General features: G+C 37.2%; 2 protein-coding genes across 2 annotated transcripts; one reads left to right on the top strand and one right to left on the bottom strand.

Moving 5' to 3' along the window:
• Nucleotides 1-4,547: 4,547 nt before the first annotated feature.
• On the top strand, nt 4,548-5,222 carry LOC141401741 (uncharacterized). Its single transcript, XM_073982141.1, has 2 exons — nt 4,548-4,655; nt 4,715-5,222. Exons 1-2 carry the CDS (start codon nt 4,644-4,646, stop codon nt 5,057-5,059), a joined length of 357 nt encoding a protein of 118 aa, XP_073838242.1. The 5' UTR covers nt 4,548-4,643; the 3' UTR covers nt 5,060-5,222.
• Nucleotides 5,223-13,216: 7,994 nt separating this feature from the next.
• On the bottom strand, nt 13,217-13,620 carry LOC141401218 (uncharacterized). The gene is made up of 2 exons (XM_073981229.1): nt 13,609-13,620; nt 13,217-13,549 (listed from the first exon to the last, which is right to left on the bottom strand). The coding sequence occupies exons 1-2, from the start codon at nt 13,618-13,620 to the stop codon at nt 13,217-13,219; spliced, it is 345 nt and encodes a 114-aa protein (XP_073837330.1).
• Nucleotides 13,621-14,549: the final 929 nt, after the last annotated feature.

Below are 14,549 nucleotides of genomic sequence, written 5' to 3'. Positions count from 1 at the left end.
TCCAAAAAGGGCCACAAAATTCTGAAGAGACCTTAAATACCTTCGATCTGTCCGGAGGTGAAAGTTTCGCTTCACATTGGCTGAGGGTATATATCTGTCGGCAAAGCCGACTGTCACTTTTTACTTGTTTTTTGTGGATTTTTATACCCTCAGCCTTTAGGCTAAAGAGGGTATTTACACTTTGATACGACCAAAAATGTGCCTCATCGAAATAATGGTTTTAGACCCCAAGTATGTTTGTACGATATCCGTTTCAGACAATTTTGAGTAGATCTAGCAATGTCCGTCCGTCTGTCTGTCTGTCTGTCTGGCAGGCTGGTGCGCACGATAACTCTCGAACGGATCAATCAATTCGGTTCAAATTTTGGGTATGGAAATATTTTGTCCAGATTCGATTTAAGTTCGAAGATGGGCCATATAGATCCACTCCTTCAGGTACCTCCTCCACAAATGTTCAAAACTTGTCGCAAAACTTGTGCGCACGATAACTCTTGTAACGAATAACCGATTTGGTCCATACTTTGCACATCGTGTAATTTCTACCAAACTTAGATGAGGTTCCAATATGGACTCAATCGGTCCACTCCTTCGGATACCTCCCACACAAAATTTCGGAAAAGTTCAGTTTAGGACCTGGTCTCGAATCGCTTTGATTTTTGTTTACGCAAGTTGTATTCGCTGTCCTCTATACGACGCTGTAAGTTTCATTAGGGGCAAGTCCATACTTCCTGAGGACACCGTGTGTAGTGGTTGGAGCGCAAGATAACACTCGAACGGATCTGCCGATTCGGTCCAAATTTTGGCTTTCGTAATATTTTGTCCAAACTTAGTTCAAGTTCAAAGATGGATTATATCGGTCCACTCCTTCCGGTACCTCCCCCACAAAAGTTCGAAAATGTGCGGAAAATTTGTGCGTACGATAACTCTTGAAGGGAGTAACCGATTTGGTCCATACTTTGCACATTATGAAATTTCTACCAGACTTAGATGAGGTTCGAATATGGACTCAATCGGTAAACTCCTTCGAGTACCTCCCACACAAAATTTCGGAAAAGTTCAGTTTAGGACCTGCTCTCGAATCGCCTTGGTTTTTGTTGGTACATCTTGTATTCACTGTCCCCTATACGAAGGTTCAAATTTCCTCAGGGGCAAGTCCATACTTCCTGAAAAAATAGCCTGAAAGTTGAAAAACAAACTTTATGACACCATGTTTATGGGTGGAAGCGCAAGATAATTCTCGAACGGATATGCCGATTCCAGCCAAAATTTGGCCTACGTAATATTGTTTCGTAGATAAGCCATATCGGTGCACTCCTTCAGGTACCTACCCCACAAAAGTTCAAAAATATTCGGAAAAATTGTGGGCACGATAACTCTTGATGGGAGTGACCGATTTGGTCCATACTTTACACATTCTCATAACATCTACCAGATATAGATCAGGTTCGAATATGGACTATATTTGTCCACTCCATCCCGTACCTCCCACACAAAATTTTGGATAAGTTCGCTTTAAGACCTGCTATTGAATCACTTTGATTTTTGTTGAAGAAACTTACATTCGCTGCCTCAATTACGATGGTAAAAGTTGTTTCAGGGGCAAGTCCATACTTCTTGAGAAAACAGCCCGAAGAGTGTAAAAACCCCCTATGGCACCCATGGTCTATGTCGATCCATTCCTTTAAGTACCTTTTCCGCAAAATTTTTGAACTTTAATACTAATCAACATTTTTGTCGGTTCATACGAACAAAATTTTGAAACCCCCTAAATATATAAGTTTTTTGTGAAAAAAGCGTTTCAATCTGCACAGGCTGAGGGTATATCTCTGTCGGAAAAGCCGACTGATACTTTTTTACTTGTTCTTGGATTAAACCAATTTGTATATAACCTTTAGTTATTTTTTCGATCAGTGCTAGTGACCTCCGATGGAGGTTGACCTGGATGACCTCAATCATTGGTCCCACAGTAGGTTGACTTCACGGGAGGCGCTGATTTGCTCTTCTGCACCTCCCTCATGGGTATCTTTGGTAGGTTTGACCTCCTGGGTGGTAGCCTTGGCATTCTCTTCGTCGCCCACTCTTGCCTTTCCAATCTTGAAGTACACTAAGTTCGAAACGAAATACGCCTTTCCCTTAGTCTTGGCGAGCCCGGCAAGTGAGAGGTCGTCGATCCCCACCACAAGGAGAGTGCCGTTTTCTTTCTCCTCCCTGTGGAAGACCTACCACCTCTTCATTTCTAAGGTCTAATTTTGGACACCAAGGACTTCGAGAATGCGCTCTGTCTTGAGCTTACAGCCATACCCCTTGACGTACACCGACGCTTTGGTCATGTGAGGAATTTCGTCTTTCCTCACCAGCTTTAGTCTGCCACCTTTCCATGGAGTTGTTATGCTGCTGACTACCTCCTCGAGTGCTGCAGAGTTTGTGTGTGCGTCCAAGTGGTACAATATTGAAACACGCCCTTTCAGGATTTGTTCCAGTAGCTTGTCGTTGATCAACTTCTCGATCTCAAACAAATGGTCTTTATGTAGCCTTCCAGATCCTTTGCTGGTGTCGATTACTGCATAGCAAAGATCATCCCCGTAGTATCTCTTGGCTACCTTGGCGTAAGTCGATGGCGGCTCCGTTCCTGTTTCTGCGTCCATCTTCCTCTTCTGGATGGTTTTAGACTTCCTTATTGAGTCCCCGGCCATTCCAGAAGGTTCCGACGTCGCGCTCTCCCTCTTCGTTTCCGCACTCGCCTCACCAGTCTCCGTTGAAGGATACTTTTGGCAGTCTCGTCTGCTTGGGTCCTGATGGGGTTTGTCCTGGGCATTTGAAGGTGGGAAGCCATTTTTCTTCTAACTGGGTTTAACGGTGTTCTGCTCCTCAGGAGACCTTATTCTCTTCGCCGCTTCCGAAGAAGTGGAGGGAGTGTATGTGGTACCCTGTGAAGCATCCCGCTGTTGATCTCTTTTCAGTGTGGCCTGGTTTCTCTTGTACTTGCGTCTTTGGTCCCCTGACCACTGTATTCTCTTTGTAGTCAGCTTCGCGATGCTCTCGCTGACTTCCTCCACTATCTTGTGGACTTCCTCTTTTATGGGATTTTCCACAACAGTGATGTTGGTTTTGCCGCAGCTGTAGGATTCGGAACCAGGGTCGCTACCATCCTCAGATGGTTGGGTCAAGTTAAATCTCTCCCTATGCTGCCCTTTATCCTTTTCCGTTGTAACTCGAGGTTGGGTGCTTGTCGCCTTACCTTCGACCACAGATGCCAAGGCACCCATATCTGCGGGAGATGTTTGCTCACGATCGCATGACATCGACATGTGACTCGTAGGCACATCACTAGTCCCCGCCGGTACTGGGTTTATTAGGCCTTGCACCGTAACATTTTTATTAATTTTTTCTCCTTCCATGGTTGCTTTTTGTTTTAGGGGAACACCATCGTAGTCAGTTTTTTGTCCGCGGGAAACTCTAGGTTTCCGGAGGTGGATTACCACACCACTCTGCCCCAGACTCGCCATTCAACAAGTGTTGGACAGAGTGGTACGACCATCCGCCTCCCCCTATCCGCCGATGGGGACGCGCCCGGTAGGAGAACCGACAAACTCCCTCGGGAAGAGTATATATACATTATAGGGTCTCCGATGAATATTTCGATATGTTACAAACGGAATTACAAACTTAATTACACCCTCCATATTATAGTGGAGGGTATAAAAACAGGGTTTCATAGACGGTCATTTGCCACAAAAATACGAAGTATTTTTTAACCAAAAGAATTCAGACCGTAGATTGAAATGAAATGAAAATAAAAATCCACCAAAAACGTTTCGTAGGTCTCTTGCAAAAAATGAATGAACTGTACAACTGGGGTCACCCCTTAACTATAAATCTATGAATTCAAATATATATTGGCTCTTCATTTACACTTAGGACGTAATAACCTCTAATACCATCTATCTAATTAATCAAATGATCATTCGTTTATCATTTATGCTAACTCAGAGTAAAATCATAATAATTTAAAAAAAGAAAAAATGCTATCGGAATAATGAACAAACTACTGCTATTAATTACATCGGAAGCAATGGAAGTAAGAAAATATTTTATTAATGACAAAAACAAAAAAAAAAAACACACACACACACACACATTAGTTGGGTAGTCATAATAGCGTGCGGATAGATTCAAAAGAAACTTGAAAATAGAGGGCTGGAAACAAATACAAAGCATGTTTATGATAGGTGCTGGCGTTAAATCTTGTAGCTATCTAACATACAACTGTCATTATCATTGTGACGACTTGCTGGCTAAATGCTATTCACTGTCAGTAGATAGATCTAATTACTACTCTATTTACCTTACAAACAAATTACTTCTGCTTAAAATTAGCAAACAACAACAATAAAAATATTTATGATCACGGCTATGCGGCTAGAAAAAAAACATGGGCTATGATTTGCATTTCTTGCGTTCAATGAAGCTGAAAACAAGGTAAAGCATGTGAATCCCTATATACCGCTAAATGCATAATATCCTATTTCACTTTTTTGTTTCGAAAGAAATTTGAAATTAGCTATAAATACTATGCTAACCAATCAGTAATTACACAAAAGCATAGCAACATTCAAATACTAAGTTAGCTAAATCTTTTCAAAATGTTCAAATTGGTGAGTGTAAATTAAATAAAAATATTGTATTTTTAATGTTCCATCAATTTTCCTTCTAGTTGGTATTGTCTGCCCTCCTAGTCGCTGCCGTGGCTCGTCCAAGTGGCCTGGTTGCATCATCACCCTATGTAACTTATAGCCATCCTACAGTTGCCATTCATCAGCCTGCCTTGGCCACAGTTGGTGCTGTTGTCCACACAGTTCCCACTTCAGTGTCCCATTCTAGTCATGCTGTAGTCCATAAGTCCGCCCATGTTGTTCAGGATGTTGTTGCTCCAGTGGTAAGAACGTCATATGTTACACCAGTCCTGAGGACCGTTGCTAGTCCAGTATATCATGGCGGTTATGTTTCATCATCTTCATATGGCACTTATGCTGCTTCTCCATATTCCCGTCTGTATTAAAAGTGAAAATCGCATGGTGCAAATGAAATAACAAAATTATAGAAAATATTTTGAAATAACTATATAGATATGTACATATGTATGTGATTATACAAAATAAATGTAGATATGTAGAATGTTTTGAATGCAAGTTCTCAATAAAATAAATTTTGAACGTATTAAAGATTATAAATGTTCAATAATACCAACACTACCTCTAAGGTAAGTACTAATATGACAACGCACGGTAACATTTGCCAAAATATGATAAGCCACTGCAATAGAAAAAATAATACTATAAACATATAAAACATAAAATATAAACATAATATTTCGCCAATATTTTTGAAAATTTAACATAGCTGAAACCAAGGTTTACATTTTTAGAACACACGACTTGTGATTGTATATTATACAAATTAAATATTTTTAGATAAAATGAAATGTTTTTGGACGTGGCAAAAAATATTGGCCTTAAAAGATAATTTGCGTGGAAGTTGTGTCTATATTTATTTAAAAAAATTTTTTTTTGTTTTCTCCGGATCAAAGTAAAAGTATAACCCAACTGAATAAGGATAATCTTTTTATACCCTCAGCCTTTAGGCTAAAGAGGGTATTTACACTTTGATACGACCAAAAATGTGCCTCATCGAAATAATGGTTTTAGACCCCAAGTATGTTTGGACGAAATGTGTTTCAAACAATTTGGAGTCGATTGACCAATGTCCGTTCGTCTGTACGTCCTGCTGGCTGGAGCGCACTATAACTCTCGAACGGATGAACCGATTCGGTTCAAATTTTGGCTTTTGTAATATTTTGCCCAAACTTAGTTTAAGTTCGAAGATGGGTTATATCGGCCACTCCTTCCGGTACCTCCCCCATAAAAGTTCTGAAATTTTCGGAAAGTTTGTGCGGACGATTACTCTTGAAGGGAGCATCCGATTTAGTCCATACTTTGCACATCGTGAAATTTCTACTAGACTTAGGTGAGGTTCCAATATGGACTCAATCGGTTCACTCCTTCGGGTACCTCCCACACAAAATTTCGGAGAAATTCAGTTTAGGACCTGTTCTTGAAGCGCTTCGTTTTTTGTTGTAGCAACTTGTATACACTTCGCCCCATATGACGGTACAAGTTTCATCAGGGGCAAGCCCATACTTCCTGAGAAAATATCCTGAAAGGTACAAAAAACCTCTGTGTAGTTTTGAAGTTCAACATAATTCTTGAAAGGATCAGCCGATTCGGTCCATAATTTGGCCTTCATAATATTTGGTAAAAATATAGTTTAAGTTCAAAGATAAGCCATATCGGTTCACTCCTTCAGGTACCTCTCCCACAAAAGTTAAAATTTTTTCGGAAAAATTGTGCGCATTATAACTCTTGAAGGGAGTGACCGATTTGGTCCATACTTTACACGTCGTAATATATCTACCAGATATAGATCATGTCCGAATATGGACTGTATTCGTCCACTCAGTCGGGTACCTCCCACACAAAATTTCGGATAAATTCATTTTAATACCTGCTCTCGAATCAGTTTGATTTTTGTTGAAGCAACTTTCATTCGCTGTATCCATTACGGTGGTAAAATCTTTATCAGGGGCAAATCTATACTTCTTGAGAAAACAGCAAGAAAAGTGTAAAAAATGTCTATGGCACCATATGTAGTGTCTAAAGCGCATGGCAACTGTCGAAGCTTTGAGCTTTTATCCTAGTCAATATTTTGGTCGGGAAGTTCATACGCCCACAAATTTGAAACCCCTGTACGTTTTTTCGGGAAAAAAGTATTTTAATTTACACAGGCTGAGGGTATATCTCTGTCGGCAAAGACGACTGATACTTTTTTACTTGTTATTTGTTGCAGTATTCACTTCCTTTTTTTGGTTGTGTCGAAAGGAAGTTTATTATTCGTCCAGATGCCATGTTTTAAGTGTACCAATCTGTTTTGATTTTATCCATGTCTCTTATTGTCAACATATTCAAGTAGGCTAGTCTATTGTTTTCTTCTTTCTCTATGGTAAATTTGATTTTTTGGTGATATGTGTTAAGAAGGTGTAATATGATTTGTTCGTCATTTTTGTTTCTAATTGTAATTTTATATTGATTCCCTTTTCCTTCAGTACTTCGTCCAGTAGAGTGACCAATACGATATCAGCGATCGTAGGTGATAATGGGTTCCTCATTAGCACACCATAGGTCTGTTTGTATAAATTGTTATTGTACTTAAAATAGTTGTTGTCATTGAGGATAAATTGTAATATTTTGAGGAAATTTTGCTTAGGAATACTGGTTTTCTCTTTTATAATTTTCCATTTTTCCATTATGCTCTTAATTACTACGTGTGTAGGGACACCACGTCAAAAGATATTATTAGTCATCCTTATCCAAGAAAATGCTATTGAGTTTTTCTTTTAATTCAAACGAGTTTTTTATGTTATGTATGGGTGAAATTAAGAATTTTAGAGTTTGTCCAATGTATTGCGCTAAATTAAAGCAAGGTACGTTGAATGATGAAGATATTGGTCTTAATATGATGCCATCTTTATGTATTTTGGGTAATCCATTAAATTAGTGTTTTTATAATATTTTCTTTCTTAAAAGCCGAAATAAAACCGCCATAATTTTGCCCGCAACAACCAAAAATTGGCTCGCGAGCAGATTCGCATTGGGGATTTTTTCTTAAACTATACACCAAAAATCGTTGATGTAGCGCGAAAAAAATTATCGTTTTTTGGAGGTGGTATATGAAATAATTGACAATATTTGTGATATATCGATGCCTTACTTCCTCAACCTCGTTTCTTAAAAAATGCGATTTTGACTTTTTTGTATCAAACGATTGCTATTTTTGTGCTTCATTACCGCAACCACTTATTATCTTAATATGTTGTTGCGGTCTCTCATTCACTCCTATTTTCATAACTGCCTCAAACTCGTATCTTAATACCTGAGCAATAATGTTTGACTGACAATCAATGCCCAGCTGAAATGGCGGAAGCTAGGAACTTGAAATGTTGAGTGAGGGTTAGTCTTCGGGCGGAGGTGGTCGAGTTGGCTGGGTTTTTGAAAATTCGTAGTAGAAGAGCAGTTAAATGTACTAAAATTTGTACCATTTCAATATGGGCCCAATGACAGGTTTTTGAGGCAACAAGTCACTGTAAGCTGCTGGATCTTTCAAATTTAGGCCCGATGTTTATTATTAGACGTATTGGTATACAATACAATAGTAATTGTGACCTCCATCATTAATTGATGATTTGGAAGTTGAATACCGCGATCGCGTCCGATTTTTGAATACTTTATAACTACAGGTTAAGATTTTTTAAATTTAGAAGCTGTTTGTAGTCCCAGTTACTAAATTAAGAGATCTTGAAAATAAAAGAATTCAATGCTTTTTATAACTCGATTAAGATAATTATCAAATATGGCGATTTGTGTCATATTGACAAGTCCCACTCCCTGCAAAGTTCAATACTTAAAACATATCCAAATTTTTAAGTGTCACTCTATCTGTAAGTATTTTTCTATAAGTTTACGGATCCATACGGGATAAAATTTTCGACACACATAGTACTCACTATTACCTTCTACCACATATATAAAGTTTCGCGAATACGTCGCAATACCGAGATTTCTATTCCAAAAACCATATAAACTACAATATAAACTAGACAAAAAATTCACCACAAGTCTACATCAAATATTCCTTACCAAATCTAATATTTTTTTTAATTCTTAATCAGAATATTTATTAACATACCTTTACACGTGTTATCCATTAAAAACTGTTTATTATGTTAGCGGTTTTTAATTGTAGAGCGCAACAAATTTTGTTCTTTGTTTGATAGATTTTTATAAAAATTTACAATGTCAGTTGCAATATCTTTGACAGCCCGGTATGTGGTCATGAAGCGTTGCCAGGTTGAAATGATTTTGTTTCTAAGTGGCTCAAAGTGTTAAGCATCTAATCCCGTTACTATTTTATCCAAATATATGACTTCAAAAATAGACTTTTTACCTCAGAAACCTGCCATTGGGCCTATAGTGCATTTGTTTGACTTATTGGTAGACAACGTCGAGGAGAAACGGCTAAATCTAGAATCTTCAAATTCTGAGTGAGGTTTCCTATTGAAGTCTAGGTGTGTTCGTAAGAGAAAAAGTACTAAAATGTACAAAAAATTTTGGCTTTCGTATTACGCTAACGGGTAGAGCTCAAATTCTAAGCGGAAAATTGGGACAAGGACAGAGTGCAAAATACTTGGGTTTTTGGAAATCAGAACAATAAGTTTACGACAATTACTAAAATTTGTTATTTTGTGAACGAATAAAGTTAAAATCATCAAAATTGTTATGCTAATATCGGTTGAGATATGTTGTTTATGGAAGGAGGTGATTTGGAAATATATGCAAATATATACGAAAAGTACTAAATCGTACTAAATTAAGTAGTTAAGTGAACGGATAAAAGTTTAATACATACAAACATTTGTTTCACAATACCCCCGAAGGGACAATGGGGGCTTCTCTCCTATCAATGAGTGCACGCCAATTAATATTGGCTCAGTAATGTGGGACATACTTCTTATCATCGGGCCGGAACGGCGTGTCTTACGACACCACTTTTTAGTGAAGTTGAAATACTGAGAAAACGTAAGCCGATGTTGATGTTCTGGTCAGGGTTTGAACCGCAGACAATCTGAGCGCAAGGCGGACGTGCATGCCACTGCAGCACGGTACTTCTAAATGCCTATGTAATTGTTACCAGAAAAGCAGGCAGTCTTTATGGTGGTAAGTCGACGATAAAAGTGGAATAATGGCATTTATTACACTGTGAACACACATTTTGGGGCAGAGATAATTCCTTTTGGAGATGAAAGGTCTTGGTGAATATATTAAGATCCCCGAAGGACAGATCCGCCGTGAGTCGCACTTCCGCGTTTTTGTTAGAGACCCTGTAAGCCATCAGGAATTAGCGTTATATCTTTGTTCACTGTTGCTTTAGCTTATTTTCGCTTCCTCAATGTCCTTTTCGTCCTTTATTTTAAGAGGCGCTATAAAAGTACCACAATATGACGTTTTTATACCCTCCACCATAGTATGGAGGGTATATTAAGTTTGTTTTTCCGTTTGTAACGCATTGAAATAATCATTTGCGACCCTATAAAGTACATATATTCTTGATCAGCGTAATCTGAGTCGATCTGTGCATGTCCGTCCGTCCGTCAGTGGTAATCACTGTAGCATCCACCAAAATAGAGATAGGACGCTGAAATTTTGGGAAGATACGTCCTTTGTTTGCAGGCAGGTGAAGTTCGATGATGGGCTATATCGGTCCACGTTTTGGTATAGCCCCCATATAACGGTATCGCACCATTTCAGGTGTTTTGCAATTTTTGTCTCATTTTCAAATTAGCTATAATTTGACATTTGGGGTTTCTAATGACCAACAAACTTATATTCCAAAAGATATGGACATAGGTTTATGTTTTGGTATAGCTCCCATATAACGGTACCTCCCGATTTTCGGTATTTTGGGAATTATAGCTACATTATTTGACCGAACTACCTGTAATTTTACAGTTGAGGTTCTCAGTAGTCACACAACATCTCCACCAGAACCCGTCAACATAGGTCCCTGTTTCTGTATAGCCCCCATATAACGGCACCTCCTGATTTTCGGTATTTTGGGGATTATAGCAACATTATTTGACCGAACTACCTGCAATTGTACATTTGAGGTTCCCAGTGGTCACAAAACATCTCCACCAAAAACTGACAACATTGGTCCATGTTTTAGCATAGGCCCATATAACGGTACCTCCCCATTTCTCGTATGTTGGGGATTTTATCTACATTATTTGACCGAACTACCTGTAATTTGACAGTTGAGTTTCCTAGTGATCACAAAACATATCCAAAACATAGCTGTCAACATAGGCCCATGTTTTGGAATAGCCCCCATACAACGGTACCTCTCGATTTTCTGTATTTTGATACATTTTAGGTATCCATGGTCACAAAATATTTGCACCTAAAATTGTGGACAAGAAAGAAAATAATATTCAAAATTTAGTATCAGAAAATATACTTGTTCAGCTTCGAAATGTTCTGCACAAATGTCGCTCAGAAAATTTTAGGTACTGCTCTTATTGCCAACTAAACGATTTTGTCGCGTTTATCTTCAAAGTTCAAATCATCATAGGGAAATCGGCATCTGGAATCAAATGATTATATAATGTAATAAATAGATACATCCATATTTCAAATATACATATGTATGTATATAAAAAATGTATTGATGTAATTACCAATATTAAAGGCGATCTCTTCCTTGTCCAATAAAATATTTCCATTCACCTTTTTGATTCAATTATAAAATGTATTGGACATTTAATTTACTAAAAAGCACAATTTCTTTAAGAAAAGACAATATACTGATTTATTTACTCACTTTACCGTCTTTGCTCACCGATTGTCTCTAGAACACTGGAGAAAAAAACCAACCTAATCAATACCATATTTTCTTTTCCTCTTCGCTTGCTACGTTGGTTAAAAATAACAAAGCACGAAACACACGCGTTTAACGCATACACATCATAAAACTTCCGAGTCTCCTATTACACCATGTTGTTACTCTCTTTGACAAAAATTCTCTCCACCCATAAACAATATGTTCTAACTCCTCCGAAACATTTGGACAGAATTTGGTGAAATTTTATGTATGTGTAGGTTATTTATTTATTAACAATTATATTTATAAGTTATAATTACATATATAATAAGAGTAGATGCTCTGGCTACTGAGGTCTTAAGCTATATGTGTAGGTTAGTTAGGTGTGTAAATACGTATGTCGTAAGCTTAAGCCATTTCGGTGGGATAATAAGGCTAAGTCCACCGAAACACCGCAAATTAGAAGATAATGTTATATCAAAACGTTGACCTATACCGAAAATACTCTGCCGGAATTGTTACCAAACTTGAACAATTTCGATGGGATAATAAGGCTAAAACTCCAAAACTATCGAAAAAAGTGAGGTACCGTTCTATGGGAGCTATATCGAAGCAACAATTTTCTGCAGTAATATTTACGACACCCAACGTAGACCAACAACCAATTTATAACCAATTTGGATGAATAATATGTCTAAAACCTTGAAAATACCGAAAATCAGGATGCACCGTTCCAAAAAACCTGCAGATCCAGGTCCAAGCATTCTATGCGGGAATATTTTATACCTTCAGGGAAAACTAAACACCCAATTTAATACCGAATACCAAAAATCGGGTGGTACAGTTCTATGGGGGGCAATATCAAACGGCTAAAAGCACCCTGAATACCACACAGTGCGAAATATGGGCGCTTTAGTGGAACTTTACTTATAACTTTTAATGTTTCTTTCAACTTACAGTACTCGATGAGATCTTAGTTGAAACATGCTGATAGTAGTTTGCAAATATTTTTGATCTGATGCTTTTCGGGAAAGCCGAAAATGAGTGTGTTTCTCATTTATATGAGAATACTAGACACATAAAGAGTTCGGGTTTTCGCCAAAAAGGCATCATTTCAAAAAAAAAAAAACTGAAAAGCCAATTGATAATTCCCTTCGCCGATCAGTCAAATTTTGCAACACTGTCAGTTCGTTTTGAAAAACATTTCTCTCTATCATCGAAAGTAATGATGAAGTTGAGCCATTGGGGTAGTACTCTAGGCCTAAAACCATGGTAAAACAAACCATGGCCTAAAACAAAGAAATTAATTTGAAACCTCAGCAAAAATAAATGAAACAAATACATAAAATATAAAAAAATAAAATACTAGTTGATTGCGCAGTCCTTACGGTTAAGTCTCGATTTCTAATCGGGATTTAACCTATATTGGTGAGTAAATGTTTTCTTGTTATTTCTCAGACGATATAGATATTTCGACGAGAATATATATATATATATATATATATATATATATATATATATATATATATATATATATATATATATATAATGGTCCTATAATCGTTTATAAATACCAAAGTTAATGTAACTAGGAAATTATGAAACTAGGAAATTATATTTTCTTGTAAAATAACCAGTTTATTTTCAAATAACAAAACAAAAATCGTTATGAAATAAAATAACAAATTAATAGTATTTACTGCAATATCAATACGAGTTATTAAAATTACCAAGACTTAACAACAACAGGAGCAGATTCATATGTGTGCACAACAGGAGCAGAGTAAGTATCCACTACAGGTGTAGCCAATGTCTTAGTTGTGTATGAAGTGGTCTTTACTGCAGGAGCCAAAACGTCCTGCACAACATGCGATGAACCATGGACAACCGAGTGACTTTGATGGGATACTGATGAGGGTACAGATTTTACCAAGTTGCCAGTATGGGCATAACCATGTTCCTTTACCGTTACAGTTGCCAAGGGAGCTGAATGAAGCTCAACAGTTTCATAAAGACCAGGATGAGCCAATGCAATGGCAAATAAAGCAGACAACACCACCTGAAGCAATACATTTAATTAGAGATTTGTCTGTATGATTGAATGAAGTGATAACTTACCAACTTGAACATTTTGTTTTATTAATTTTTTTTTTGTGTAGAAGGTCTGTATTGTGTTAAATGATTGAAGAAGAAGTGTAATGATTAACTCAAAAAATAAACGACTATATATATGTCAAGCTACTTCAATATAGTTTGCTGGTGTTATTGAAAGTCACATAACAATTTTAAAGAATAATAAAAACAATACCATTGTTACCATTGTTGTTGATGACTGCACAGTGACTACTGTTGGTTAACAAATTCCAATATCTCATTTCGAGAAACACATTCCATTCTAAACATATCAACAGTGACTATTTACAATACTGTTTACAATACTGACATTTTAACCATTGTAGCCCGATGTTATAGAATGATTCCCATTGAACCACTGTTCAAGCACCAAAACAAGACTTTATACAGCTTCAATTATCAAAACATTATTCTGTTAATACGTGTGTGTGTATGTTATAAAATTGATTACTTAAGTCTTAAGCCCTTAAGTTTTAAGCGCACTGAGAGCACACACACATTCCCTCAAATGAGACTGGCCCTTTTTCTTAAAATTATTTTTCAACACACCGGCAGAATACTTTCAATTACCAACAAAATAAAATAAAAAGTGGCGCCATTTACATATACCGTGCTGAGGGCTAAGATTAAGGCTGTGACCTTATGTTTATTTCTTCATTCTTTTTTCTGTTTCGATTACATGACCTATCCTAACAACAACTTGTGGTCGCACGTTTCATGATCTCTTGGGTTTTAAACGTGGTTTACAAAATAGAATGTACTCTGCATTACTTACACTTTAATGTGTTAAGGTTTTTTTTTTTCAATATCGTAATCTTTCATCATAACGCCAAAGGCAGACGAAGTCCAAAAAACGCTTTAGTAAACACTTACGTCTTTCATATGATTAGAAGACTTGTTTTGTTGGTTATTTCTCCCAAAACAAC

The sequence above is a fragment of the Musca autumnalis genome, unplaced genomic scaffold (genome assembly GCF_047663935.1).
Source record: "Musca autumnalis isolate F117 unplaced genomic scaffold, ASM4766393v1 scaffold_4, whole genome shotgun sequence".
Taxonomy (NCBI): domain Eukaryota; kingdom Metazoa; phylum Arthropoda; class Insecta; order Diptera; family Muscidae; genus Musca; species Musca autumnalis.
Note: the sequence above shows the minus strand (reverse complement) of the source record. Positions and strands in the feature narration are given on the sequence as shown.